Consider the following 27,781-nt stretch of genomic DNA (forward strand, 5'->3'; position numbering starts at 1 on the left):
ATTTTTGGAATGCCGCAACACCGACATCGGCACACATCGACTGACCATTTTCTACATATCTCACTTTCTTCACGTCAAGCATTCGCTTTTCACAGTCACAATCACACGCAACAGGCACTTGAGGAACAGGCGAACATATAGTGGCAATGTCTACTTAGATAGGGCAACGTTCAAGTACATCCCTTCGAGACAGCACAGGGCTTTCCCCCACTGGCAGCAAGGCCAGTGGATATCTTTCCCTCATAAGCGCCGTTCTCTTTGATCTAGAGTAGAGCAAGAATAGCGACGGTGAAGTGGAAGGCCGAGCAGCAGCAAATGGACTTTTTGAACTTTCGTAGTCGGACTTATTGAAATCCCCCATTTTTTGTTGTATCGACTTTTGTTTCATCAAACCCGCTCTCGCCCCCCTCGTTAATGTGGCATTTACCAGGTGGTCTCAGGGGCGGTCTCGGCGTTGGTCTCGGAGGCCCAGCCCTCGTTACCGGTCTGGACGGGAGCGCTGGAGGCAGCCCAGTCAGCACCCTCAGCATCCCAGCTGGAGTTGGCAGCAGCGCCGGCGGTGCCAGAGGCGGCAGCGAAGGCACCAGCGTTGGCGCCGCTAACCTCCCAGTCGTTGGCGAAACCGCTCTCGACGGCGGCGGCACCGACCTCGTCGGCACCGGCAACCTTGGCCTCATCCTGGTTGGCGGAGTCCTTGTTCTCCTCGGCTTCGGGGTCGCGGTAGAAGTACAAGTCAGTCATGACATCCCACTCGGCCTCACGGCTGGGGAGAGTGCCACGGAGACGGAGGACCTCACGGGCGAGCATCCACCAGACGAGACCGATGGCGTGACGACCCTTGTTGTTGGTGGGGATGGCAACATCGACGTACTCGGTGGGCGAGTCGGAGTCGCAGAGCGAGATGACGGGGATGTTGACGTACGAGGCCTCCTTGATGGCCTGGGCATCAGTGCGGGGGTCGGTGGTGATGATGAGGCGGGGCTCCTTGAACGAGCGGGTGATGTAGTTGGTGAAGTTACCGGGGGTGAAGCGACCGGCAATGGCGGAGGCACCAGTGTGGGCGGCGAACTTCAGGACGGCACGCTGACCGTAGGGACGGGCAGAGATAACGCAAATGTCGGCGGGGTTGTCGATGGCGACGATGATGCGGGCAGCAAGGACGATCTTCTCCCTAAAGGCGCATCCAGGTCAGACAGAGCTCTTTTTTGCGAAATTTCGAGGCTGCGAAAAGTTGCGGTTTGCGCGCTTTCCTGCAGCACCATCACCAAACGCACCAGGTCTTGCCAATGTTGATGACATTGACACCGTCAGGGCGAGTCTTCCAGAGGTAAGGCTCCATGTGCACCTGGAGGTTCTTGGAACCGATGTGGCACTGTTGTCCACATTAGTCGAGGAAGTCGGCATACTGCGCAGTCGCACGAACCTGAGCAGCCAGGAGCATCTCAATGTCTTGGCTGGTAGCAGCCATGGAGGCGGGGGTGTTGGAGGGAGACATCTTGACCGGTATAGTTGTCGACGGGGCTGGTGACAAGAAGGGAGGGAAGGCGCAACACTGCAAAAGATAGAAGCCGCGACTGGCAAGCTGAATTTTGACCGCGCCAAGCTGTGGGCGCGACCACGCTCCTACCGGGATTTAGCCGTAACAGATGCCAGGGTCACCTTGAGACTCTTGCGATGAACATCACATTTTGTGGGAGAAGATTCTTCCAGAGCAAGGCCGTGCAATTGAAATTCGACATAACCGTCCAGTTTGCTTGAAGAGATTGCGATTGTTCAATTCATTGTTCTCGGCTCACATGCAACATCTTGAAGCGTGTGGTAATCTTCGAACCAGCTCTTACCACATGTGAAAATAAATATATTAGCTTCACCATGGGTATCGAAGGATCCTCGGGTCTTATTAATGAGGTTTTCTTTTCCGTGTCTTCTCTCATGCAAATGTGATCGTGATGAAACATGCTTGCAACTCGTTGCTCGGGAGTCTGATAGAGCTTTTGGTGGTTGCGGGAAGTCTGCTTGGCAAGGAAGTCCGCCGATGCATCTCCGTCCAAGCCAAAATCAAAGACCCGGTTGAATGTATACTCAAGTCTCAGCCCACATACAACCATGCCGCCACGAGTTCCTCTGTTTTCGAGCCTAAGAGCTCTGAATGGTATGTTGCATGTCCATAGTTCGCGCTTTGCTAATACCAACCTCTATTGCAGGGCATGGCTATACCGCATCTCCATCAGCGCAGATCTGTCGAACTTTTGCCTCGACATCCGTAGACCAGGCCTCAACCGTCCAGCAGAAGAGACGACACCGCGACCCGTATGCGCTAGCGCAAGCCCGTGCTCGTAAAGCTGCCAACATATCGCGCCAGCAAGTCCTTGAGCAGGAGCGCTCAGCAGCCCTCGGTGATCCCGTACGAGGCATCACCACTCCCTTCGTCCAGTCATTCGAGACGGCCATTCCTTCAACTCCTACCTCTTCCGCCAGCGACACTCATGCTGCCACACGCAATGAATCATCCTCGCCGAACCGATCCCCATCTGGTCCAAACGCCCAGAATGAGGAATACAAGAACTTCTTCCTTACTCAGCGGGAAATCCAGGAGGCCTCCATCCGCAGTGAACAGTTGACTGCTTCCGTCGCCGATCAAGACTTCTTCGAGACCAACGATCCAGAAGAGAAACAACGCAGGGAACAGGAACACCAACAACACGAGCAAGAGCGCAAAGAGAGACACGCCACGGCCACCGAGGCTCTCAACCGTATCGTGTCATTGTCTAACGGCTCGTCCAAGGATCGTCTCCGTGTCAACATTCAACGCTGTGTCGATACTTTCGGTCGCCATCAGACAGACAAGAAACTGCCTCCCAAGCCTCCAGTCGCCGAATCAATCCTTCTGAAGAACCCTAGCGCAGTCACACAGAAAGTCGAGCGCGCTGGCCCTGACACAGGTAGTAGCGAGGTTCAGATCGCCATCTTGACGGCCAAGATCAAGACGCTGGCCGATTTCTTGGAGAGCAGAGGAAGACCTGATAAGATCAACAAGCGCAACCTGACCATCTTGGTCCACAAGAGACAAAAGCTTCTTCAGTATCTCAGGCGAAAGGAAAGAGGTGGGCCAAGATGGCAACACCTGATTGAGACACTCGGCCTGACCGAGGGAACATGGAAGGGTGAGATCAGTCTACGATAGACACTAAAAATCGTGCATTCCAAAACCTATAGCAAATGGGGGTATCTGTAAAATTACTCTGTTCCTGTATATCCAATTTCCTTCCATCATCACAGACGCACTGTTGTCAGACGAGAGACTAATCATCATGTTGTACTCGTATGCACCTCTGAATTCTTAACAGTATAAGTTCACCTTACTCTTCTTCACTCTCTTCGTCGCTGTCTGCACCACCTGGCTGTCCAGATGCCGTGTAGTCGTCCAAGCCTCCTTCCAACTCCAGCAGCATTTGCTTCTCGAGATCGTAATCATCGTCGCCACTGACGGTCGGTCCGCTGATGCTTGGTCGATGCGCCTGCGCGGGACTGGGTAGCTGCAAAGCGTCCACATCACCGTCTTCGTCTGCATCACTCTCCACATGATCGTATTCATTGGCTTCTTCATCAGGATCCATGACAAGTTCATCCTCGTCATAATCTCTTTCTCGATGTTCAGCGAGTGGACTTGGTCGTTGTGGAGCTGGCGAGTTGATGTGACTACCAGCGGGACTACTTGCCGCGCTTCGCAGGCTGCGTGGTCCTTCACCCAATCCATTCGTCAGGGCAAGACCTAGGCTTGATTTTGAATTGTTGGAATGGTATGACATATGCTCCGGCTCATCGCCTTCAAGGATCAAATCTCCGTCATCCTCATCCTCATCATCAAGCGAGAGTTCTTCTGGTTCTCTCTTCTTTGGCGGAGGCTTCGAAGGCAATGCAACCCGCGTCGAAGCACGACGGTCGAGACGAACAGCTGGCACTTGGACTTGAGCCTTGTTGTAGGAGTGTGTTTCTGGAGAGGGCGAGCGTGCCACATCCTTCGAGGCTGGATTAATCTCAGAAGGAACTGGTTTGGTTCGCGGCTTCGGCGGTAGTTTGGCAGTTTTTGGGGCAAAGGCAGAGGTCTGTTTGCGAATGGACTTGGCAATTGGTGTATTTGTTCTTGTCGAGGTTTGAGAGCCTGCTGGGGTGGCTGCCGGTGCAGCCTTTGAGGGAGGAAGGTGAGGGCTGGGCGAGTCTTCAACGTCCAGGTAGTGTCTAAAATCGAAGGGATTGGCAGCATCTGCATCAGCTGGATCTAGCGAAACGCCGCCGTCGTTATCGTCTGCATGCTCGAAGTCTTCTCCGTGCTCGTCGTCGTCGGTGGACAACAACTGCGGATATCGGTCGGCCAGGACTTTCGAGCTCGACTCCCAAGGCGCGCGAGACAGATTCAGAGCGTACGACGAAGCGATCTTTTCTAGCACGAAATCTTTACCATCCTCGTCGAGCAATAGAAGGTATTCATCGTCATCGTGGCGGCGCGTGCCGGTATACTTGTACTCATCGAGGCCGTCTCTCAATGCGAGCGTGACTCGGCCGTCCTCGGCGGCATGGAAAATCGAAGACTCGGCATGTTCAGGATCTGAGAGATCTGGTTTATGATTGTACTGTATACTAGAACACGACGGCAGCTGGCGGCCCAAGCGGATCGTGTAAGGTGCCGTGTTGCGTAGATCGAAAGCAGTCGAGGGCCGTGGAGAGACTGCTGCCGCCATGGTATCTAAACAGCTGGACAAGAGGGCTATGGACAAGCGGGCACACCAGCAAGTCTGTTGACAAAGAGTGGAGGATGGACGTGTGGTCAGGGACAATGGCTGGGTCGGGACCGACACTCCGGTTATTGACTTTCGGCAACTCTCCGATACCAACGGCGTCGCGTGTGTACCCTACAATACTTGTAAGTTGTACCTATTCGCCGGCTTTGGGGGACCTTCAGATTGTATGGGCAGCTCAAGAGACAACTAGACAACGGTGAGAGCAGAAGAAGTCAGAGGCCTGGATAAGGGTTGCTCGCTCTATGGAATTTTCACCAGCAGGAATCGAACAAAGCCAGTGTGCATTCGAGACACGTGCTTTGTGCCAGACATTCGATGAGAGTGCTAAGTCACCTGCATGAGCTTGCCCAAGTTCATGTGCGTTCGAATTTGTGGCCAGCACAAAGTAAACAACAAGTGCCAGGTCGAATGACATGTTCTCGAAGGAAATTGGCCTCGGACGTGTTTCACACAGCAATCTATATAAGGAGACGACCACTTAATTGGGCCATACCGACCAGGCTTCTCCCGCTGTTGTAGGCTTTTGACACACGACGTATGAGTAACAGCACAAGACGGATGTAGAGCCAAATAGGAAACATAAAACGGCAGGCAGACTCGTCTCACGACGATTCTCTGGACCACGCGAGACAGCAAGGTAGAAGTCAGTCTGTGCATACTATGACGTGCAAGGGCTTGGCAGTTGGATGGCTCAGGACACGCGAATAGTTGCAAGTTGACAGCTCTGAGAAAGACTTGTCTTCCTCATCAATTCGCATTCAAACCCACCTGCCAGAGCTTCCCTACTGGCATGTCAATTTTCTGGTGATTCTCGTAGTGTAAGTGAGCACCAATTGCAGCAGCCCTGGCACGCACACTAGCGTTTCGTTTCATAAGATGAAGCGGCTCGTGCAGCATATTTGTCGACCGACGAGTGCAATCAACAGCAACCTTGATTTCGAGACCCTGGCTGAAAGACTCAAAAGACTCCAATGCGGCCAGAAACACATGCTTACCTTTCGGTGCCCATAGCCATGTCGGTAAATCGTTCCAGTAGCCAAGTACGCAACCTGCTCGCCATGTTTGAGAACAACAACTCCAACAACACCACCGCCACAACCGCCGATTCCACCTCGCCTGACCGCGGCCGCTCCAACGGCCACCTGTCTCCAGCATCCAACGTCGACCGTCCTCTATCAAAGGTCCGCTCGAGCTTCGTCTCTGTCGAGCACGGCAGTCCAAGCAGCCCAACCCCTGCCATGGACATCGATCCGCAAAAGACAAAAGACGAGTATCAATCCAGGCAGCAGGAGAGTTCCGCCAGCCTGCGCCGCCACAGCTTCAGTCTGGACGATGGCAGCAATGCTATTACCAACCTCAGGCAGAGTATGACCCAGGAGGAGGAACGCCGGGGCTCAAACCCCATGGTAGCAGAGACAATCCCCGAGGCTGCCATTGAGCAGACCCCCGCCGTCACCACTCCTGCAGTCGAGGCCAAGGACTATATGGCTGCTGGACAAATCGCTCATGGCAACAATGAGATGCCTCAAAGCAAGCTCCGAGATGAGGTTTCGGCCGAAGATGTCGCTGAGCCTGCTACCGCCACTCAGACTTCAGAAATCAAGGCCGCTCAACCCATGACGCTACCTGCTGATGACATGCCTGCCGACAACCCTGACAAGCCGGTTAGGAGCTAGACCTGGTCCCCTTTCTTTCCAGAAGCTAAATCCATGTACAGGTGTCTGGCGTGCAAGAAGAGCCGGGTTCAATGAAGCCTTCTGACCTAACAGATCGTTCCCTTGTTTCGCCTACCCCTGAAGCCAGTGCAGACAACGAGTCGGCGCCGCCTGCAGAGCTTCCCTCGCGCGCCCGTCGCGGCACTGTCACAGCCGTCGATGCCAGCCCTGCCTCTGTGCCTCATAGACCCGCGAACATCGTCGCAACCGAGCCCGAACCATCAGCTGAAGCTCCGCCCAAGACGCCAACTTCTGCAAAGAAATCGCCGGTCCCCACGCCGGTCAAGAAGTCACCAGCAGCCAAACCATCGTCTACGCTCTCGCCCAAGCCGCCAGTTCGAAAGCCTAGCAATTCTTCACTTGCCCAAGCTAAGTCGAAGGCTGACGCTGCTTCTACCAAGACGTGAGACGACACATGCAGTATTCATCTGTGCCAGGTTTGTTAATGCGTCTACCAGGAAATCTCCCCAGTCTAAACCCACTCGTCCTCGATCGCCCACACGACCAATCAAGGTGTCTTCGCATCTCACTGCACCAACTGCCGCCTCAGCAGCAAGACAAGACTCGCAGCCATCCAAGGCTTCAGTGTCTGTCTCCAAACCCGCTGTAGCCAACCGTCCTCAAGCGCGTGCTCCTGCAGCTACTACAAAGCCCGCAGCTCGATCGTCACTTGCGTCAACAGCCAGCGTACCCAAGAAGACCGAGAGTAAACCTGCCAGTGCTCCCAAGGGCCCTGACGACAGTTTCCTTGCGCGAATGATGAGACCAACCGCGAGCTCAGCCAGCAAAGTGCATGACAAGACTGAAGTCAAAAGTCCTCCAAAGCGTACACCTTCTGTAATCAGACCAAAGGCTCCGACCAAACCCAAGACGGCAAAGGTTGAGAAGCCCAAATCATCATCATCTTCGGGCGAGAAGGCGGAACAAGCAGCCGGTGCTTCAACACCACAAGCAGTGTCGGATGATCAGGAGCACGGTAATGCCGAATTGGAAGCCACTCCAGCATTTGACACTGCAACGATTCGTTGAGGGTAGGTGGCGATGCGAGGAGTGAGTGACGATAAGCGAGCGTCTTTGATAGCAACTGCGTGCATTGGAAGTGTGGTTATACAAGCATAGCGCTGTTGGAAAAGGAAGAACAAACACAGAGAGATTAGCATTAGACCAGACCAGCATGGATATCAGACTTTGATAATGTCTGCTATCGTCGTGGATTTTGATCAATCCTGTCGTAATGTCATGACTTTAATTGACCCATGGTTTCTCTGACATGTTGAAGCAGCATGACCGTGTACATCCTTGTTCCTTTTAGCGCAACGAGAGAAGTGAGTCGAAGGAGTTTTCGACTATGGTGTAGTATTTGGCAATGGTTCCGTAAGAGGAAGGTGCCGAGGTGGTGCAAGAGTGGAGGTGGTGACTCTTGTACCTAGACGACTCGGTGGTGCCGTTGTCGCCGCTCATGCTTACCTACGACTTGACCTGATCAATAACAACCATGGCTGAAGACAGCACGGTACCACGGTTGCTCACTTTGCCCGCCGAGCTGATCCAAAATGTGCTTCGCTTTCTCGAGCCGACGTGCCTGGCAGATCTGGCGCTGACCTGCCGCTTTCTTCGTAACCATGCTCTGAGTGATTCCCTGTGGCAACAGCACGTCAACGACCAGATTCCGCACCATTTGACCAGTGCAGCTCCTCTCCCATCATTCCGGGATCTTTACATTGCTCATCACCCTTATTGGTTCCTTTGCCGACACAAAATCTGGTTCTCGGACAGTGAGCCAAACGGCAAGCTGTTGCTTGCTCGTTATGACTCGCGCAGAGGATGTATCGAAGCATATGCCATAGTTGCCGAGCCGGGCGTCCGCAAGTTTGAGCACTGGGAGCACGATGAAGATGTTTTCATTCACACCTTTAACCCCAAAGTCCAATTAGACCTCAATTCACCTGTTTTGAAGCTCGATCCTGGAAACCCACGCACTCAAGCACGTCTTCCTGACCAATATGACGACCAAGGGACCCAGCCTCTTCCCTTGCTGTCCCGTGAGATCATGATGAATTGCTCTGCTCCACCCGGTCTCTACACATCATTCATGCTTGCACGCGACCTTCCCGAGATTGCCATAGGCCCTGGAACAAGAGTCTGGCCGCCATTGAAAATTCCCGCTCTATCACGAACTCGCAACGCTTCTACTCGATCATTTCAAGCACTCGCGCATAGACCCTCAACCCTGGACGAGGTCAGTCAAAACACCTTTCGTTTGCGGAAGTGGGTCGAGTTCTCTGGCCGCCGTCATAGTAGTTCAATAATGGCCTTGGGCGCTGCTGATCGCATTCATACTGCTCTTGGATTTGGTGGTTTCGCTCCAACGCTCATGAACGCTGGTGGTCACGCCATGATGACGGTCCGCATGGGGGAAGAGGTATCCACGTTTGGAACTCTGCCGCCAAGTTGCTATGTTCCTACCAAAGAAAAGCCCTGGCAAGGCATCTGGTGTGGTGATTACAGCGGCCATGGCTGTGAGTTCCTTCTTGTCCTGCAGCCAGAGAAAGGTGAAGAATTGCCCTTGCCGGATAAAATGAACCATATGCTGGAATGGCTGGCTTCTGGTCAGTATCGACGCTACAGCAATGGCTCTGAAAGCAGTAACAGCAGCTACGCGAGTGCACAAGAAGACCAGGAGCCGGAGTCCGGCACGTCTCCCGTTAATGAACTCTTTGTGCCAGCTTCATCAGGTACCACAGGTGGACAGGATATATACAATGGACGTATCGAGGCTATCAAGCTGACGGGCGATCCTAACGTGCCACGCGGTGAATACACCTTCATTGCTCCTGACATAAGTGATGGCGGACTTGTGCGTATAGCAGATGAAGCTGCTTTTTGTGGCGCAAGGGTTGTCAGGAGTGCCGGCCACATTGCTGGAGTAGGTTTTACGGGAGGTAAGAACGTTTTGCTCCCAAATACTCATGGAACAGTGCTAACAGCTCCTATTCGTAGACGAATATATGCCCTCTCAGCTCATCCTCGTATCCCCTGACTGCCTAGCTCAGCACTGGATAGAGTTCGAACATATTTCTTACTACCGACGTGTCGATATTAACAGTCTTCTGCGGATATAGCAGATTGCTGGAAAGAATTAGGTAGATAGCAACCTGACTATCATTCATAACAACCGCGAATCTTGGTTCCTTTTTCAAGCTTTCATTGAAAGGGCAAGAGCCACTTCGATCTAACTGCAAGCAGTAAAAACATGGATGGTTCCTTCCTTGTTCGACGAGAAGTCTCAATTTGCTTCTCGCTCTCAAAAGACTTCTGATATCGTCCATGCTCTGTTCTCTGACCAATTCCTTGACAGTTCTCCCGATACGCGATGTCTTCCTTCATCTCTGTTCGGAATCTACTAAACGCCTTCTCGCTCACCACTGTGTTATCTACCTGAAGATGACATGACCATCAGAGTCTTGCAGCATGACTCGGCCATCAGCCAAGTGAATAACCTTGAGTTTGGCCTTGGTTGCTTTCTTCTGAGCACTGCCAGGGGTACGAGGTGGCATAGTAGCTCTCGCGAACAATGCAGCCCACGCGTACTGAGGACCGGCTGGGCGCATGGTCGCAGGAAAGTCGTCAGAGTTCCACGGTGGGGTGCCGTCGAGGTCCGCATTCAGATGGTATTCCACGCCCAGGGTGTAGCGAAGGCCCTGAATGTCGACAGCGACTCTGGAGAGCAGCTGCATCGTGTAGTAAACAATGATCCAACGTCCGAGACGACCTTCGTGTGTGTCCATCTGTTGGTGCTTGGTCGAGCTCTCGTGGTTCAAGAAGGCTTTGCAGAATGTCGACACTGTTTGATCGAGTTAGCATGCATCCAGATTGCACCGATATCAGATCACTTACACTGCGCCTCAGAGTTGATAGCACGTGTGTAGATGTTGTAAAGGTCTGGAGCCTTCTTACGGTGCTTCTGGACAGCTGGGATGAGAGATGAACGTCTGGCTCCCTTCTCTTCTTCCTGCTCTACGACCATGGTAGGGGAGTAGTCCGGGATCTTGGGAGTGGAGTGTGGCAGGGATTGGAAACCATTCTGGTGGTCCCACGATGCAAGAAGCTGTCTTCTGTCAAGCGCACAGCCTAAGGAACCAACGTGCGCGGGAGTGATCGCTCGACTGTGAATGTCTCTGTCGACAAGTAGATCGTAGAGGTTGCCAAAATCTTGTTGCAAGCGGTGAGCCACCGAACGTGTCAACCAGTGTCCGCTATTCTGGTGTACAGGCGGCGGCCATGTTCCGTAGAGTTGAGCATAGTGCTGTCGAAGGAAGTCTTGAAAGGCCAGGAGCGACTTCTTGACCCCAGCGTGATCTTCGAGTCTAGCCAAAGTATTTGAATTGATGCCAAATACGGCCATGGGCATCTCAGTGGATGAGAGACGGTAGTGCATATGTGTGCAGCTGTGTTCCAGAAGAGCCCGTGTTGTTGGCGAAAGATTGTCCAGGGATTCGTGATCAAGGACTCCACAGTTGAGCATACCTACGCAATGAGCGAAGGTTTCGACAAAAGCTCTGGACCAACGGATCTCTTCCGTCCATGCCAGAAATTTGCCTATATCAGCAGGTCTATTGGTGAAGTTGTCAAGCTTCGATTCCTGCACATAATCGCGGACGAAATCGGCAGCTCTCTCTGGCTGGTGCTGCCACTTGAAGGTATGTTTCACAACGATCTGCAGATCTTCCAGAGCAGACACCAGAGTACATCCGATGAGGGGTCTGCGGATGAGGGTTGCGATAAAGTTGCGAATGGCCAGGTTGTATTTGCCGACCTTCTCCATATCCTGGCCAAGTGGAGGCATTTTGAAGCGGTAGTGCCTACCCTTTTCGCAAACACATTCTACAGCATGGTCAGCGCACCGCCGCTGAGATACATGACGCTGAGATTACCTGAGATCAGCGAGATGAGGTCTTGTGAATTGGTTCCGAGAATAATCCTGCTGTCAAAACAGACATCTTGATTGTCCAGCCTGACTGTGCAGTCGCCTTCGGCATCCCAGAGGTCATCCTTCAAGAAGTTAACAGGGAAGGATGCAAAGCGTAGATGTTTGGTACTTACAAAACCATTATAGCGCTTGACTCCATCTGCTTCACCCTCGAAGACGAGCAGCAGATCTTTAGTCATGCCGTGATTTACAAGAGAGTTGATTGAAGCCATGGCAGAGACCCAAGACTCTGCTGGGACTAGGTCGGTGGCCTTGCGGAGTGCAGGGTGGACCATGATGGCCTCAAAAGAGTCGGCTGTGTTGCTAGTATTTGCCATGGTTGCGTTTGGAATTGTATGGGCGTCTTATCACGCTTATTGCCAGAATAGCTTAGCGTACAAACAAACGCGTGGTGAAGGTAGCGGTAATTGAAATCTTCAATGGTGAAGGTAGCATAATTGAAATCTCCAAACGTGAAATGATTTTGTCGGACAGTAAAGCAAACCATCACTTACGATACAATGACTCTCCAAATACAGCCCTTATACAGAGGCTCTACTGACATGAATCGGATGCCCTACGAATATCGGAAATATTGCCGTCAAATGCACCTAGCAGTACTGCAAAAAGGACGAAGGTATCATCAACAAGGAACTCTTTTGGTAACAAAGCAAGACACGATTTCTTCCTGGTCTGAGTCGTGCAAGTGTGAAATATGGCATTTCGAAAACAAGACAAACATGCACCAGAAAAGGATCTACGATAAAGAAGCTGCTTGCCTTGTAGAAGGGTGGCTTTGGCCGAAGCGTATGCTAGCAACCCATGTATCTGGATGACCGGTCGTGAGAATACCTACTAGATAACTGATGATGGAGCTGAGTGAAGCATGTTGAGTGAAAGAAGATGGTAGGAGCAAATGGCAGTGTGGGAGGTTGTGAAGCAAGGCTAGTGCAGAGTGGCTTTCTGCGATTGGCCAGGCTGAGGCGCGACTTCCTGCTTTTTTCCGTATCCCAACCACCTTCCATGCTTTCACACCCTTGCCAGCCCCGCGTGCTGTCGGGCTTGTCAGATCGCACCAAAAAGGACAAGAGCGATGCAGATGTGTTGGCTGCATAGAATATATTATCCCAGCCTTTGCAATCAAGTTTTTTTGCCCAGTCTCTGATTGCTGCGCGAGTGGTTTCGGTGGTCGTCGTCACCTTGTACAAATACTGACCGTGATCCCCCGTGAGACCAAGCAAGTGATTACTTCACGTACATACTGCGTGATACCTCAGGTCTTGAATTGCAGCCGTGCTGACAAGCTCCTCCTTTGCGAGCTTCCTCTGACTTTCTCCAAACCAGTCCATCGCACTATACCAATCGCGAATATGGCACTATCAGGCTTCCTCTTCCTCTCATTCCGCATTGCGCAGCTACTCACCCTCATCCCAATTGTGGGTATGCTTGCGTGGTTTGTTCATGGTTTCGTCGTCAACAACCAGCTCACACCTACTTACATTCTGTTGCTCTTCATCACATCAGTTCTGGCGGCAGCGTGGACTCTTGCAACACTTGTGACCTACCTGCGCGCTCGACACTCCGCCTTGTTCGTCGCATTAGTCGATCTTGCATTTGTGGGAACCTTGATAGCCGCTGTCTATGAGTTGCGCGCCATCACAAACCAAGACTGCGCTCACTTCAGCAGCGGAAGCATCTACCTCAGCCTGGGTCCCTTTGGCTATTACGGCCGCGAGAGCGGTAGCCAATGGGCGCTCCATATCAACAAGACATGTGCCATGCTCAAGGCCTGCTTCGCTCTCGCCATCATAAATATCATCTTCTTCTTCATCACTTTCGTAAGCTGCTCGTCCGTATACTTACTGCTTAGTAACTACTGACACCTCTCCAGCTTCTTGCCCTTCTGGTTCACAGACACCACCGTGAGCGCGATACCGTCGTCATTAAGAAGGAGTACCACAGCACTCGTCATGGTCAGCGACGTTCCAGCCGTGGTAGCTACGACAGACGCAACTCCCCCCGTCGATCCCACCACAGCAGCAGTAGACGCTATTATGTCTGAACAGCTCGCACGCCCATTGAGTTTGGAGCTATACTGAGGCATACCGACCACGATACGATCGTCGAGCTTTCCTTCTACACGGCCTTTTTCACGACGACACGAATTATCCAACATACCAACCACGGCGTGCATGGAGCATTGAAACATCACCTGCTATCTCTTGCTTCCGTGTCTTATGTAGCTCTTCTTATGAACAGTTGCATATCTCCTTGACTCAAATCAACAAATGTCTCGGTCTCTTTGTGTGTTGTATTGCTACCACCGAGTTTGACAGGAGCTGTCCGAATCAATGTCAATAAGTAACCTTCCCGTGTGCTGTAGATAGTCACAATGTTGCAATGAAGCTCTTCTCCATCCCGAGGTACAGAGACTTTTATAAGCTATCGAGATGCACCGTTTTAGACAGAATGTGAGGCTAGCCATTGAGATAGCCTGTAATGGGATTCTCTTTGTGGAAACCACGTTGTTCTTGAAAGAATTATGCATTTCTATAGCTACACTCTGACTCTCTGTAGCACACGAGGAGGAAGTGATTACCAGCTGAAATTTGATATTTGCACGTTCTTATACAGATCAATAGGACAATTGTAAAATGTTGATTTCGGGTTGTTCATTGTTGCAGTCTTTCGACAGCGTGACTTTTATTGTGACCAAGGACTTTTGATAGTCATACATGAAACAGTCCGTAGGTACATATTATCAGAAAAAAATATCCAAACGCCAATCGCTAAATGCCATAAGAATAATGCGATATGATGACAGCCACCAGACTTTGTTTAATAGACGATGGCAAGCTTCGAGCGAGCGCGCATCAGATGTCCGTACTTGTAGAATACGAAAGGAACCAAAGTAAGCACACAAGCAATGAGCGACAAGATGAGGCCGGCGTACTGGCTGCCGACATTGTGGAAGAATTGGGAAGCGAAAAGAGGAGAGACGGCACCAAGAGTGTTTCTCATGAGACCCTGGCCGGCAATGGCTGAGGATGAGCTCTCTCCGTAACAGTCGGCAGTATAACTGTAGGTCGACTCGAAGATGAAGTAAACACCAAAGGAGATGGGGGCAAGGGCGATGGTAGGACCAACCCAGGACAGATATCCGTACTGAGTGAAACTGTAGATGAAGAGACCAATAGGCATCCAGACGGCTCCCCAAAGGGCAGCCCAGAGACGGTCCTCAGGAACGACCTTGTGGTTGGGGTCCTGAGTGAGTTTGAGGTATCTTCTCATCTGGATGTGATGAGCCAACCAACCGAGGGTAACACCAATACAGAGGGAGATGTAAGGAAGACCTGCAACGCCTTCATTCCAGCCGCGCTTCTCCTGGAAAGTGATAGGGATGACAGACAAGAACAAAAAGACGATGAACCAAGAGAAAGCGATCCAAAGGCCGAACAAGAACACAACAGGCTCAGTAGCCAACATGTAAATAGCCTTGACCGAGGATGCCTTGAGCATAGCCTGGACACTAGGAGTCTCAAAGTCCATGGCGCTCTGGTAACGGTCATCACCAGTAGCCTTGCGGACGGCCTTGGCACGCTTCTGGAGGGCAACACCTCCACGGGTCTCCTTGAAGAAAAGGAAGATGCAGATGAGGAGAGGAATGTTGCTCAATCCCTGGATACCTTCGATCCATCTCCAGCCAATAGTCATATCAATGAAGCCAGCGTAGATAGGAGCGCCAACCGTACCAAGGATGGCAACGTACGAGAACATGGCCATGGGCCTGGCACGTTCGTGCACATCGTACATGTCGCTGAATGTGCCGCCAACGAGAATGGTTCCGACACAACCGAAGAGACCGAGAAGTGTACGCATAACGAGGATAGTGGCAATGTTCTGACCAAGAGCCAGACCGATGAAGCAGAGACAGAAGCAGAGGTATGCTCCAGCGTAGATGATTTTGCGACCGACAAGCTCACAGAAAGGTGCAAGGAAGAGCGGCGCCATGGCACAGGTCATGTTGAACGTGAACAGACCCAATTGACCCATCTCGGTCGAGCGGTGGAACTCTGCAACCATGCTGTTGATACCGGAGCTGTAGGCAGTGGTAGCGAGACCGATGAAGAGGGTCATGAGGTTGAGCTGGGTCGAAATGAAACGTCTCTTCCACTTGCCCCACTTGAAGGGGTTTTCCTTGTCGTCAGGCGCGAACTTGAGCTCGATCAATTGCTTGTCGCCTTGGTTGATAACTTGAGTGCGAGTAAGGGGCAGGTCGACATCGACCTCAGTCAAAGGTCCGTCGAGGTTAAGGTCCTCGTTCTGGCGAAGCTCTTCGAGATGCTTGCCACCACAAAGCCAACCTTGTGAGTGAGGCTCGACGTTGGTCTCTTTCTTGTCGGTAGCATCATCATCGGTGGATCCTGAACGAGGGGACTCGGTGTCCTTTTCCTTATAGTTCTGCTCTGTCCAAGAGGCGGTGGCCGTCGAGGCGTTCCGTGAAGGATTCTGGAGATGTGTAGGTGCAGTATTCATGATGGGAAATGACAAGGTGGATGCAAATGCAAAGTGACCCGGGGAGGGATGGAGCAACTATATACGATGACGGAGAGGTGGCCCACGAAAAAACTCGCCCCGGATGGCCTTGGAAACAAACCCACCGTCTTCTGATCAGACGTACCCACCGAACCGGCGGTGGCACGACAAGCAAATGCCAGTGAGATCACAGTCTCAACCTAAGGTTCCTTCTCGGTGGACGTTGGATGGTCCGCGATGTGACCGACTGACGGACCGAAAACTCAGACTTACTGGTTGAACTGCCTTTAGTCGCTTGAAGCATTTTCATATCTTCATTCCGAGCATATCAAACCGTTTGCGTGACCTAACTGCGCCATTCTCAATCTCTATATTACCACTGGCGAAATACTGATGGCAATTCAAGGATTTCTGACGCCCTTTCAGATGAGCTTTGTGGTTGGAAAAAGGTGTTCGGATCTGGAACCTGGACTTCACGGGCCGTGATCCGCCAAGAAATGCAAATATGCTATCTTCGAACCTAGAATATGACGTCGAGCCCTTTTCTCTTCGCCCCAACAGACAAAAGATTGTTTGCGTTGTCTACCTTCTTGCCGAGCAACCGACTCGTCTGACGTGCGACACCTCTGCACCATAGAATTCAAACAGCGCATCTGACATTTGTTTGCACCAGAATCTAGGGCTGGGCAGTGCAGGCCCGCACTATTGGGTTGTCCGGCTGCCGAGTCTTCCTTCCATTGCATGCCGGTGGCATCCTCGCATTCTGTTGGACCTCATGGTAGAAAGTGACATGGAGCTGGACCTCACAGCATGAAGATCTGTTGTGATTATCTCGAATGACGCAGATGCTGCTTGTTGTCAGATAGTGCATGGAGTAGAATCGTGCAGAGAACTGGAGTGCCAATTTTATGGTTTTGTGTTTGGTCCAGCAACTACTGATGTTAACTGATTTGCTCAGTTTTCTAGGAAACGTACATAACATACGGAGTCAGCAGCATCTCGACAGGGGCTGAGAGGCTCTCAATTTCTGCCTCTAAGTTTACCGGGATCGGGCAGAGTTGTACTTCATCCATCTGAGATGATTGTCTACTTATCACAATGGGCATAATAGCTTGCTCGAGGCTTCTCGCATGAAAGGTAGGGAGGGGACTGGCTTCTTCATGCGCTATCGAGAGATGCGGTAGTTCAGGCAATAATACAGCGTCAACTAAGGTAAGGGCTTGGTACTCGTAGTCGCTCAGATGCTCAAACGTCCCTCTCAAGGTTGATGCGTTGAGAAGTTGCAAAAGACTTGCTACAAGTACATCTCCCCTGCCGATCGTTGTCGTGCCGCTTCGGCATTGGAACGTCTAAACTTTCAAGGTAATAGCATTATTGATTATTGTGCTGGCCGAATTTTCTATCTCGCGGTCTTTATCACGACTCACGCACGAGCGATGAGATGCGAGCGCTTTCGGCAACGTCTTGCTGGTGAATCGAGCATTTAGCGAAACACGGTGCCTCGATTGGTAGCCTCTTCTCGTTCGCGAGCAAACTATTTCCCACAGAAACCAAGATGGGGACCGAAGGACGACCGGCCCCGGGTTTCCAATGACGACTGAATCCCTCGACCAAACACAAAGCATACTGTTGACATGCATACACCGCAACTTAGCTATCTTGAACAGTTCTGCTCAGGGTTTCGGATGGTTGTTAGTGCCGACAACGCGGCATTGGTTCGAGAGGCATTCTTGTCACTGTAGACGACATCTCGTGATGCATCGGCTCATGTCATGTAAAAGTTGAGAGCGAATCAGGTTGACTGTTATCCTATGCAGTAGTCACGACTCACGAGGATCCAATATGGATTATCGGAATCCGCCCGCGGCAATGACGGCGGCGGCGCAGGGAACGTGCTCGGGTGACGCTACAGTACTCCAATCTTAAAGGTCATGAATGACAGAGTCTGTCAAATTAAGCTCAGCTACATGAGTCGTTGTCACTGTTTCGGCAGCCTCCTCAACGGAGACAATAATGTCGTCTCCAAACATAACACTGAACAACTTGGGACTTCCAATCGTGTAGAGCGGGGTAATACTCCGTACTGTAGATTTGGTATCGCTTGCACTTGCCTTCCTGAATGTCGGACAATCTACGCTCGTGTCCGCTGGTTTCAGAAGTCACATCTGGAGTTTGAAATCAGACACATGACCGATAGCTTCTCAATCTTGATATTGCTCCAATGCAAAGCATTATCTTATGGCTTGACGCACATCTAATTGCTTACAACACTCGTTTGCACTGATCAACAAGCTTGGAATGAAGACCTGCTTGCTTCTTGAGGATGCTTCCTGCGGATTGCTATGTTCTGAGATGTGGGAAAATTCAAGACAGGGTTACCTATTCAGCATGACCAAGCCATATCTTACACGCATGTTGATGCAGCATACTTCCTGCTCAAGAGCTCCTCGAAAGGCCTAAGCAACTCAGTACATATTGAGGGATGAAGAGATATATTAGGGAGTATTTTATCGACATCTATATGTGTCATAATCGTCGCCAGGGTTACTGAGGCAAGAATAAGTCTAAGAAAGAAGAAGAAAAAAAAAAAGAGAAAAAAACCGATGGTCAAGAACAAAATGTCCAGAAGACCAGACATATATCAAATGACCGAGCCGGCATCATCTCCGCCATGGCCGGCCTCCCTTCTGGCCGCTCCATCCTCCAGATCCTCTGCCGTTTTGCCAGTTCTGCCAATTTTGGCCCCAGCTCTGTGTCTGGGCAGGTTGGGCCGGCGCGGCTGCCTGAGATGTAGTTATTCCAGTCTCAACCGGAGGATTGGGATTGTTCGAGTAGTACGCTGCAACTGCACTGACGATCTGGGACTGTTCGTTGTATGCGCCCAAGCTGCCAAGGTAGTTGATTCTGCTTTGTACCTGATCATCCGAATAGGCATCGGCGGACCAATCCTGTGCTACGAACCGTGGGTCGTCAGGATTATCAAGAGACTCAACATTATCGTAACCCAGGGTTTCGAGCCTGGTGACATTGAACGAGGCCATCATCATGGAGTCTTCGTGGCGAAGGTTGTGGCAGTGGAACATGTAAAGTCCATTCCAACTGCTTCAGGTCAGCACAGGATCCTGTCCAACGGACATAGGGTTAGACTTACGGGCCATAGTGTGCCTCGATATCCACGGTTTCGCCAGGTTCAAGAAGGACAATATCTTTCAAACCTGCAGATTCGTACGGAAGAACACCGCGGCTACCACCAGTTCGAGAAAGGACCTGTGCACGTTTAGTCTTTGATTGTGCATTTCAGAATCAATTCGTGACCGACCTTGAAGTCCACAAGGTGAACATGAATTGGATGATAGCCCGGACCTCCAGCATAGACCAATCTCCACCGTTGTGTCGAGCCCTGAGGCGGTCTCGCAAGTATGCGGTTGTTGACATCGTTGAAGTCGACTCCGTTGATCGTCCAAACATTATCTTGGGCAGGTCAGTAAGTACTTCTCGAAGTTGAGGACAATGCTAGACATACCGCCACCTCTTTGGAATCGGAAAGTATGATCAACTTGATCTCTCTCCTCTGGCCAATTGATGTTGGGATTCAGAGTGCTAGGAACATCGTTTGACGACCAATCGCTCACAGAGTCGCCAACGACGAAAGACATGGCGAGATCCATGTTGGCGTACTGAGGGTATCCTGGCCCTTCAAGGTTGAATGCATTTTTCAGGGTCAAGTTCTGATTGGCGAATGCTGAGAAGTCTACAACAATCTCATAGCGTTCGGCCATTCCCATTACGACGTTGTTGGAATTGACAGGAGAGCCAAACAATCCAGAATCAGAAGCGATGACTTGGAAATCAAGCCAATCGCCGTTCGACTGCTCCACGTGAAGATCGTAAGGTCTACTTGTGGCAATGTTGTAAAGACGTAGTCTGTACTTTCTGGGCTCAACCTCAAGGTATGGCCAAGGCTGGCCGTTGACTTCCATAATGTCGCCGATAAAGTCATCAGACTGATTAGCAACAGAGACAAGATCACCCGAATCGGTGTACATTTTGTCAGTGATCATTAGAGGGACATCATATTTGCTCGTGGGAAGACCCAATTTGTCTTCTTCCGGATCGTAGATGATATATGTGCCCGTTAGACCTCTGAAACAGTTCAGTGTCGTGATGCCGTCGGCATGGTCGTGGTACCAAATGGAACGAGCGTTTTGACTGTTAGAAGAGAAAAGTTAGCATGGCACCCAGGCATACATCACCCACAGGCATACATACTCATTTGGATAGTAGTAGTCTTTGAATTGACCGTATTTAATCTCATCACTTGGCCAGCCATCCCATGGTGAATGTGTGCTTGAGCCGTGAAGATGGACAACCGAATCATCAGTGTGGTTATTGTGGTAGCGAATGATTGTCTGCGTGCCCTTTTGGACATAGTAAGTCGGACCTGGTACAACACCATTGAAACCTACGAGGTTGGCGGGCCCCAAATCAGGATAAATCTGCTTCTGGAATGGCTCGATGGTAACCTCGTAGAAGTCTATTTGTTGACCATTGACATTGGCAGAGCTGAGAAGGATTTAGCCTGAGGACTCTGCCACACAGTAGCTGAGCTTCTCACCTTGCCGGAGTTGCGATTGGTGCCAAAGGCAAAGGATTTTGGAAGATGGCGCTGTACGTCGGACTACCGGCCAAAGCAAGAGGGACCGAAGCAAGACTAGCAACCCATAGAAGCGTGCGTGATGCCATTGTGTCTATACTTTGAGAATGAAATACAGAAATTTGACAAGCGAAAGACTGCGCAAGCTGCGCGATTGGGATTTGACGGAACCAGAGAGGACAGTGTATTGGACAGGTCTGCAGCAAGCTCTGCCTTTATGGGGACTTGCCTTGCCTCCCTGCATGGTCTTCTACCTCGAACACTTGCTAAGTTGCTCATGACGGTTGAAGAAATTCAAGTTCACCCATGTTTAGCAGGCATCCATTATCCTACGAATATGCATGTGTTGCTGTGGCAAGCATGCGGCTCCACGGCGATTATTACCACTTCGAGCAAGATGCACCGGACGTTTTGGGGATCCGAAGGGCTGTCATTGGGTGTTGACGTTTATTCAAGAGCAAAATCGCGACGACTTGCAGAAAGATCGACTCTCGGCAATCGCCGCGCATCTCAATTGGCTGTATTGCTGAATCTCGTCCGAAGCTTAATCAGACCTTGCAGCGGCTTGATGCATATCGATCGCTAAACCACGCTCTGCTACGACGCCAAGTTTTGAGACTTCCAACTGCTATAGCATACATACAATTGTGATGCTCGCCGGTTCTTGGTCCAGACAATGGTGCGACTGGCCCTTGGCCGAGTGCAAGAACATCTCACCAGTCTGATCCATTGCATATACTTCAATCGTCCAGGTCCGTGGCTGTCGGCACGCCTCATCCTTCGCTTTCATGCTCAATCGAGACTATGATCTGATCCACTGCCATGATTTTCCCAACGCAAGCCGCTGCACGGCACCCCGGCAGCACGGCACATTCTACATGATTTCGTGATTAGGCCGGCTACCAACCCTTGAAATGTGGCAGTTTACATCGGTAGACACCTGTTTCACATTTATGCTAAAGTCGGTTCTTGCTCTCCTCAAGCTGGTCGAAGCCAGAAATCAAGCAGAAGACACGGTCACCCCGTTAGGAAAGCACACTCCTGACCATATCACAGCTACAGATGAACACGGCCCTGTTTCTCGAGAGGAGCACAGTCTTAGTCACAGAGCATGTGGCAAGCCCTCAAGCTTCCTAGCCCTTGTCATTGACGGCGGACGGGCTAATGCTAATAAAGAGATACGAGTATATGCATCCACCACACCCTCTGCCTATTTCCTTTTTCCCTCCAAGACCCGGTCCGACACATGAAACTTATCTGTTAAGTAAAAGCAGTCTGATTGTGCAGATGGAGGGTGTGTTGAAAGCCGTGAGTGTGATCACTACATCTCTCAAATTCAATGATTTGTGTACACTTGTAGTCAGACCTCGATTGTTTACGGTATGAACAATAATATCCTGGAGATATGCATGCAATACTGCGATATTTATGGTCCTGCTTTGCCTTTTGTCCAAATTATGGCATCTGACAGGCCATGCACAGTAATGCCATCCTCTACGTTCGGCTCTTCGGACCACTCTCCACCTCTCAGAAGGTGGTAGAACTCACCTCTCTTGCGCAGCAATCCTTCGTAGCTTCCTTGCTCAATGACCTTTCCTTGAGAAAGCATTATGATATTCTTTGCAATGCTCATCATGTCTTTGCTGTGGGTGATGATTATAACAGTTATACCACTGCCATCGCGCTCAACCAAGCCTTGTATGGTGTCTCGGACCAAGCTCGAGCTTTTTACGTCGAGCGCGGACGTTGCTTCGTCGAGGATCATGACTGCTGGTCTGCGGACCAGAGCCCTGGCGATGGCTAACCGTTGGGCCTGTCCACCTGACAATCCAGTACCACCTTCGCCTACCAAAGTCTCATAGCCCTGTGACAGACTCATGATGAATCCATCAATTCCCGCTGCAGCTGCAGCTCGACGGACTGATGCCATGTTGTTGTAAGGGGATGACTGCGGTAGTCCATATATTATGTTCTCCGTGATTGTTGCAGGAAACAGTACTGGAGTCTGTGAGACGACTGTGATCAACGAACGCAGTGTTGGGGTATGAATATGCTTCAGGTCGCGACCTGAAAGCATGATATCCGGTGTCTCGCCACTGACTTCGGAAATCTCGCTTGCAGTCGTGTAGAGATTCAGAAGCAAACTAGCAATGGTAGATTTTCCTGATCCCGAAAATCCAACCAACGCAGTAGTCTCGCCTGCTGGTATGAGCAGATTAACGTTCTTGAGTACTGTCTGTGCCGGACGAGAGGGATAGGAGAAACTCAGGTTGTGTAACTCGATGTCACCAATCGATGTGATCTGCGTGTTACCAAGATGTTCATGCGAATCTTTCGGCAGTGTCGACAGTCGAAGCAGGCGAGAGGCACAGTCCTTTGCAAGACCTATCTGTGGCACGAGACCCAAGTAAAGGCTCACGTTTGTGATTGCTAAGACAAGCTGTACAAAAACCTCAACAATTTTCGTTGGGCTAGCACCATCACGTATTAATCTCGCTCCAGCATAGAACATAAGTGCCATAATGAAGATTCCAGAAGAATCCGAGAGACCGAAGAAAAAGCCGGTGTAGACAGAACGTCTGAAGCCAATCTGTAGCACATTCTTAGTTGCGCGGAAGTACTTCTCTCGGAAGTGAGACTCAAGAGTCAAGGCCCGCACGGTCTTGATGTTAGTGAATGTTTCGGTGAAGATCGCTTCGGCAGCTTCAGCTGCGTCGTTGCTTCTACCCTCCCAGTTTCCACTAATAGTGCTGAAAGATTTGGTGACGAAGTATACGTACGGGCCGAGAGCAATTGCGATCAATGTGAGCTTCCATTGTGAAGTTAAAGCCCAAATGAGGGCGACAACGCTCAGAACAAGCGCTATGTAGAGAGATGATGCGAAGCGGCCGAGGAGATTACGCATTTCTTCTGCATGCCGGTCCAAACCCTCCATCACATGCGAAACCGAGTTCTCCTCGCGGGTGAACCAATCGCGAGGCTGATCAAGGATGCGCTCCAAAGACCTCTCGCGCATGGTATTGATCCATACCTGACCGGCGTATTCTAGGAGTAAATGTAAAATGTAGCTGCTGACGCCACTCAAGACTGCAATACCAAGAATCGAAACAGTGTAGACCGTAGCGGTATGTTTTTCTTTGTCGCCTTTACCATAAGTTCCTATCAGCTTGGACAAGATACTGGAGAAGATTGGGGTACATGCGCCGTTGATGGAGGCAGCGACCAAAGCGATGATGAGAACAACTTTCATATACCAATCAAGACTAGGCCAGATGGTGCCGAGGATAGCTTTTAAGGAGAATATCCGCTGGTCGTCCTCAGGTAACTGTTTCTTCTTGTACTTCGACAAAGGTTTCATCTCGGTGCCACCACCGGCAGCAGATATAGACCCATCAGAGGGAATACGTCTTCTCCTGGAGTTACCCGAAGTAAGACGCGCACGAGCAGCTAGATCTCCGGTCGACTCTACGAACTTGTAGAGAAGCTCCGGCGCCATAGACTTCCTATTGTTTATTTCTTTACCCCCGCCAGCAATTTTGTTGCTTTGCCGGGTAGTCTCATCAGTTCGAAGCTCGTGTGAGGTAGTAGGGTCTGCACCGCTAGACCTCCTGTTCATAGGCGAGGAAGGTCCAAAATTTGGTGAGCCAAGTTCACTAAGCGTAGTAGCAAAGCCGTATGCACCCCTGAACGCTGCCTTCGTGTGTCTGTTCGCGAAAAGTGCAGGCAGATAAGAATACCGTGGATTCTCACCCGCATGCAAGTGGGCCTCCAAGGAGTCGTCTGTAGGCTCTTGATGAGCTGGCTCTTCATTCGACTCATTTTCCGTGTCGGCTTGGATCTCTGAAGGATCTGGCGCGGCAACAGCCTCAAAAGACAAGAACTTTTGAAAAGGGGAATCATGTATCTGCTCCATGCGTTTGCGATAACCCTCTTGTACAAGTTTGCCGTCCTCGAAGACCATCGCGTAATCATCAGGAAGAATTTGTGTGATATCATGAGTGATGATCAGGGTCGTCTTGCCTTGGCGCCATTGGCGAATTGCTTCCATCATCAGTGAACGACTCACTTGGTCCAGTGCACTGGTTGACTCGTCCAGAATAAGCACAGGCGTATCTCGTAGATATGCTCGAGCTAGGGCCATCCGCTGCCTTTGGCCACCACTCATAGTGCCGCCTTTCGATCCAACCATAGTTTGGAATCTCTGAGGCATATCGTTGATCATGGCCAGCAAGAGAGCAAACTCGGCAGCACCAGTTACGGCTTCATGTGAAACGCCCTGACGATTGTCGGTTCCAATGGCAATGTTCCCGAAGACAGTGTCCTCGAACAACATACTGTGCTGCTCAACAAGTGTGACATGATTTCGGAGCCAGGTAGGATCCAAACATTCTAGAGGTAACCCATCGAAGAGTATCTGTCCCGAGGCTGCTAGATAGAACTTCAAGAGCAACTGGCTGAAGGTGCTCTTTCCGGATCCACTCTTCCCAATGATGAACGTAGTGTCGTGTGCTGGAACAGAAAATGTGACGTTGCTCAAAGCCATTCGGTCTGGACGCGCTGGATAAGCAAAAGACACCTATGAAGGTGTCAGTAAGGGGTAGAAGATACACATAGTGTTTGACTTGCATTTCGAAATTCAATGTTGCCGTCGCATCTGCCTGGCTTCGAAAGCGACGGCGACGGCAGAGCATTTGGGTCCTTCGCCATCTGTGCCATGATGGCTCTAAGAGTCGACCCAGCTGTTCTTCCTTTCTGGAGCACTATCATCTGTGGCAGAATACCGGATATGGCCTGGAACGCGCTGATGGCCGAGAAGAAGGTTGTGACAACATCCCCTGTGTTCTTTTCGTGCTTATCGACCTGAACACCGCCGTAGTAAAAACCCTGTACGAACATGGCCAGTGTCATAAAACCCACGAAGCCAAATTGCTGGGCATTTACATTGACAACGCGATAATACCAGCTTGCGGCTTCTTTGAGGCGAGACGAGTATTTGCTTAATTCGTGTTCTTGGCCATTGAAACACTTGACAGTCTCAATGGCATTGATGGCATTGCTGACGAATTTGAGAGCTTCCGTGAGTTTCTCTTGCTGCTTCGTGACTGACTGTTGCATGGACGACCCTAGATAGCCGACAACAAGGACGATGACAGGCGCGGTCGAGATTATGACAAGAGTGAGTTTCCAGGAAGTGTACAGAGCGAGTCCTAGAGAGGCTGCGGCGCCTGCGGCTGATGTTACCAATTCACCAAAGGGTTGGGCGGTGGCGAGTTGAAGGTCTCTTATCTGTCTGCTATCGTCAACGCAAGAGTTTTCCATGGCATATCAGAGTGGTGGCTCTTACGCTTGTAGACGAGGTATCAAGGCGCCGATTCCGTTCTTGCGCATATCGTACCATTCGATCTCCTTGTCCAGCATACCCAGAAACAGCCTTTCTCTAGCACTATTGGCCTGAAGCTCTCCAAATGCAAGCCAGGCTGAGAAGAAGACAAAGTGCACTAGCCAACTCGCGACCCCGAGAGCAATGAGGTAAATGGTATAGTTGGTGACGCTGGAAAGGACAGCGCTAGGATTGCTAGAATTAGTGAATGCGTTGAAAGCTTTACCGAGCAGATATGACTGCGCTGGTGTAATGCCACCAGCTGCGATCGCTGCCGCAAGACCGATAAACAGACATGTCAGGTGTGACTTGGTGGTGAAGAAGAACAAAGCTCTCCATGGCACTGTTCGCCCGCCATCTCCCTTCGATTTGTTGGACGGCGCGTCCTTCTCTGAACGACTTTTTGCAGCAACATCTCGCTCATTGACAGTTTCGGTCCCCCTAGAGCGAATTGGCATTGGTATGCTGGGCATCTAAGCGGTAGAGGTGAAAAGGTGAGACTAGCAGAACGCGCAGCACTGTTGAATGCCGGGACGAAGTACAGAAATCTCGTGGCTGCTGCGATTGTTCTAGAAAAGACGTTTTCGGAGCGATCGCATGATAATCACTGAGTTGGTACAGTGAGAGTGGCGTAGTCGCAGCGGTTAGTGTAAAGAATGCGTCGCGTTACTATTGTTCTTGTCCTGGCTTTGAGCAGCCGCAACACCACCTCCTTATTTAAACCCTCTCCAAATGTCATGTTTCATGGTCAATCATGTGTCCGCCAACTCTAAAGATCTACCGCGAATTTACTTGGATTCTGCGTGGCAGGTTTTAGCGCCTGAACTCCTTATCCTTGCGACAACCACTTTTCCTTCTGCTTCGCGATTGTGTCGTAGCATCATCAAACCATCAAGGTAGATCGGAACTCATGGTTCTTTGTTCGTTGAGCAGCGGCTGACTCTGCAACAGATCATACACAAGGTAGCGGAGTTGCAGGCCGTCGATAAAAGCCACAGTCCTGCCTGCAGCCGCCTAGCAGAAGTCATTATCATGCACTCGCAGCTCAAGATGCCTTCTGGCCTTGAGCCTTCTCGTAAACCCAGTCATTCAGACCTTCGCGATTTCTGTCCAGTTTCATAAGCAAGAATTCAATAGAACAAAATCCAAAAGCATACCTCAGGATCTCAAGTGCGTAGAACTGCATACGAACAGCTAGAGTATCGATGTCAGCCACATGCTAGTGACATATGAGAGTGATTTGTGATACCGAAGATGGTTTCGTCCTGGCCGTACTCAAAAGCAGGGTTGGTGCGCAAGAGGGTGCCAAAGTTGAAGTCGTCAACCTTCTTCTCGTATTGGTTGATGAAGTTTCTCCAGCGCTCCTTGCCTGTCTTACTCTTCATCTCATCCTCATTGATGGTGGCCTTGGGGTCGTAGTCGGGGAACTCCTTCTTGAAATGCTCGTAGATCTCGTCGTCGATCTTGGTGAGGCGAAGCTTAGAGCCCGGGACCTTCTCGAGAATGGACCAGTAAGTGGTCATGTGCTGGACAGCTGTCGAGAACAGTCAGCTATGGCATGCTTGGGGCAATGACAGGGCACTGCGAACCCTTGACGGCGAACTGCTTCTCGATGTCCTCAAAGTTTTCCTGCTGCTCAGCGGTGAGAGACATGGCGGTTGTTCTGTGCTTCGTTGTTGTGCTTGGCTAAGTGCTCGCAAACTGGTATCAAGAAGTTGGGACGAGATG

General features: G+C 50.8%; 11 protein-coding genes across 11 annotated transcripts; 4 read left to right on the plus strand and 7 right to left on the minus strand.

The window, feature by feature from the left end:
* Positions 1 to 423: 423 nt before the first annotated feature.
* M437DRAFT_86949 (ribosomal protein S2) lies at positions 424 to 1,495 on the minus strand (the record flags this gene model as incomplete). The annotated part of the gene is made up of 3 exons (XM_041028560.1): positions 424 to 1,171; positions 1,275 to 1,372; positions 1,424 to 1,495. The coding sequence occupies 3 exons, from the start codon at positions 1,493 to 1,495 to the stop codon at positions 424 to 426; spliced, it is 918 nt and encodes a 305-aa protein (XP_040877133.1).
* A 611-nt stretch (positions 1,496 to 2,106) lies between these two features.
* Positions 2,107 to 3,184, plus strand: M437DRAFT_55068 (uncharacterized protein; the record flags this gene model as incomplete). Its single annotated transcript, XM_041022803.1, has 2 exons — positions 2,107 to 2,152; positions 2,205 to 3,184. 2 exons carry the CDS (start codon positions 2,107 to 2,109, stop codon positions 3,182 to 3,184), a joined length of 1,026 nt encoding a protein of 341 aa, XP_040877134.1.
* A 175-nt stretch (positions 3,185 to 3,359) lies between these two features.
* Positions 3,360 to 4,739, minus strand: M437DRAFT_54960 (uncharacterized protein; the record flags this gene model as incomplete). The annotated part of the gene is made up of 1 exon (XM_041022775.1): positions 3,360 to 4,739. The coding sequence occupies one exon, from the start codon at positions 4,737 to 4,739 to the stop codon at positions 3,360 to 3,362; it is 1,380 nt and encodes a 459-aa protein (XP_040877135.1).
* A 1,118-nt stretch (positions 4,740 to 5,857) lies between these two features.
* M437DRAFT_55184 (uncharacterized protein) lies at positions 5,858 to 7,543 on the plus strand (the record flags this gene model as incomplete). Its single annotated transcript, XM_041022817.1, has 3 exons — positions 5,858 to 6,463; positions 6,517 to 6,917; positions 6,973 to 7,543. 3 exons carry the CDS (start codon positions 5,858 to 5,860, stop codon positions 7,541 to 7,543), a joined length of 1,578 nt encoding a protein of 525 aa, XP_040877136.1.
* A 466-nt stretch (positions 7,544 to 8,009) lies between these two features.
* M437DRAFT_55039 (uncharacterized protein) lies at positions 8,010 to 9,636 on the plus strand (the record flags this gene model as incomplete). The annotated part of the gene is made up of 3 exons (XM_041022791.1): positions 8,010 to 8,805; positions 8,935 to 9,456; positions 9,515 to 9,636. 3 exons carry the CDS (start codon positions 8,010 to 8,012, stop codon positions 9,634 to 9,636), a joined length of 1,440 nt encoding a protein of 479 aa, XP_040877137.1.
* A 312-nt stretch (positions 9,637 to 9,948) lies between these two features.
* M437DRAFT_86954 (uncharacterized protein) lies at positions 9,949 to 11,821 on the minus strand (the record flags this gene model as incomplete). Its single annotated transcript, XM_041028561.1, has 4 exons — positions 9,949 to 10,358; positions 10,412 to 11,398; positions 11,449 to 11,566; positions 11,618 to 11,821. The coding sequence occupies 4 exons, from the start codon at positions 11,819 to 11,821 to the stop codon at positions 9,949 to 9,951; spliced, it is 1,719 nt and encodes a 572-aa protein (XP_040877138.1).
* A 1,032-nt stretch (positions 11,822 to 12,853) lies between these two features.
* Positions 12,854 to 13,545, plus strand: M437DRAFT_55051 (uncharacterized protein; the record flags this gene model as incomplete). Its single annotated transcript, XM_041022797.1, has 2 exons — positions 12,854 to 13,321; positions 13,375 to 13,545. The coding sequence occupies 2 exons, from the start codon at positions 12,854 to 12,856 to the stop codon at positions 13,543 to 13,545; spliced, it is 639 nt and encodes a 212-aa protein (XP_040877139.1).
* Positions 13,546 to 14,321: 776 nt separating this feature from the next.
* On the minus strand, positions 14,322 to 16,019 carry M437DRAFT_77554 (MFS general substrate transporter; the record flags this gene model as incomplete). The annotated part of the gene is made up of 1 exon (XM_041026829.1): positions 14,322 to 16,019. One exon carries the CDS (start codon positions 16,017 to 16,019, stop codon positions 14,322 to 14,324), a length of 1,698 nt encoding a protein of 565 aa, XP_040877140.1.
* A 2,660-nt stretch (positions 16,020 to 18,679) lies between these two features.
* Positions 18,680 to 20,762, minus strand: M437DRAFT_55338 (Cupredoxin; the record flags this gene model as incomplete). Its single annotated transcript, XM_041022851.1, has 6 exons — positions 18,680 to 19,118; positions 19,171 to 19,286; positions 19,339 to 19,490; positions 19,543 to 20,228; positions 20,289 to 20,582; positions 20,635 to 20,762. The coding sequence occupies 6 exons, from the start codon at positions 20,760 to 20,762 to the stop codon at positions 18,680 to 18,682; spliced, it is 1,815 nt and encodes a 604-aa protein (XP_040877141.1).
* A 1,337-nt stretch (positions 20,763 to 22,099) lies between these two features.
* On the minus strand, positions 22,100 to 26,511 carry M437DRAFT_86958 (putative ABC transporter; the record flags this gene model as incomplete). The annotated part of the gene is made up of 3 exons (XM_041028562.1): positions 22,100 to 25,249; positions 25,282 to 25,963; positions 26,018 to 26,511. The coding sequence occupies 3 exons, from the start codon at positions 26,509 to 26,511 to the stop codon at positions 22,100 to 22,102; spliced, it is 4,326 nt and encodes a 1,441-aa protein (XP_040877142.1).
* A 587-nt stretch (positions 26,512 to 27,098) lies between these two features.
* Positions 27,099 to 27,706, minus strand: M437DRAFT_54975 (DUF757-domain-containing protein; the record flags this gene model as incomplete). Its single annotated transcript, XM_041022777.1, has 4 exons — positions 27,099 to 27,159; positions 27,211 to 27,247; positions 27,303 to 27,587; positions 27,643 to 27,706. The coding sequence occupies 4 exons, from the start codon at positions 27,704 to 27,706 to the stop codon at positions 27,099 to 27,101; spliced, it is 447 nt and encodes a 148-aa protein (XP_040877143.1).
* Between the last annotated feature and the right edge of the window lie 75 nt (positions 27,707 to 27,781).

Source organism: Aureobasidium melanogenum (genome assembly GCF_000721775.1).
Source record: "Aureobasidium melanogenum CBS 110374 unplaced genomic scaffold scaffold_21, whole genome shotgun sequence".
Taxonomy (NCBI): domain Eukaryota; kingdom Fungi; phylum Ascomycota; class Dothideomycetes; order Dothideales; family Saccotheciaceae; genus Aureobasidium; species Aureobasidium melanogenum.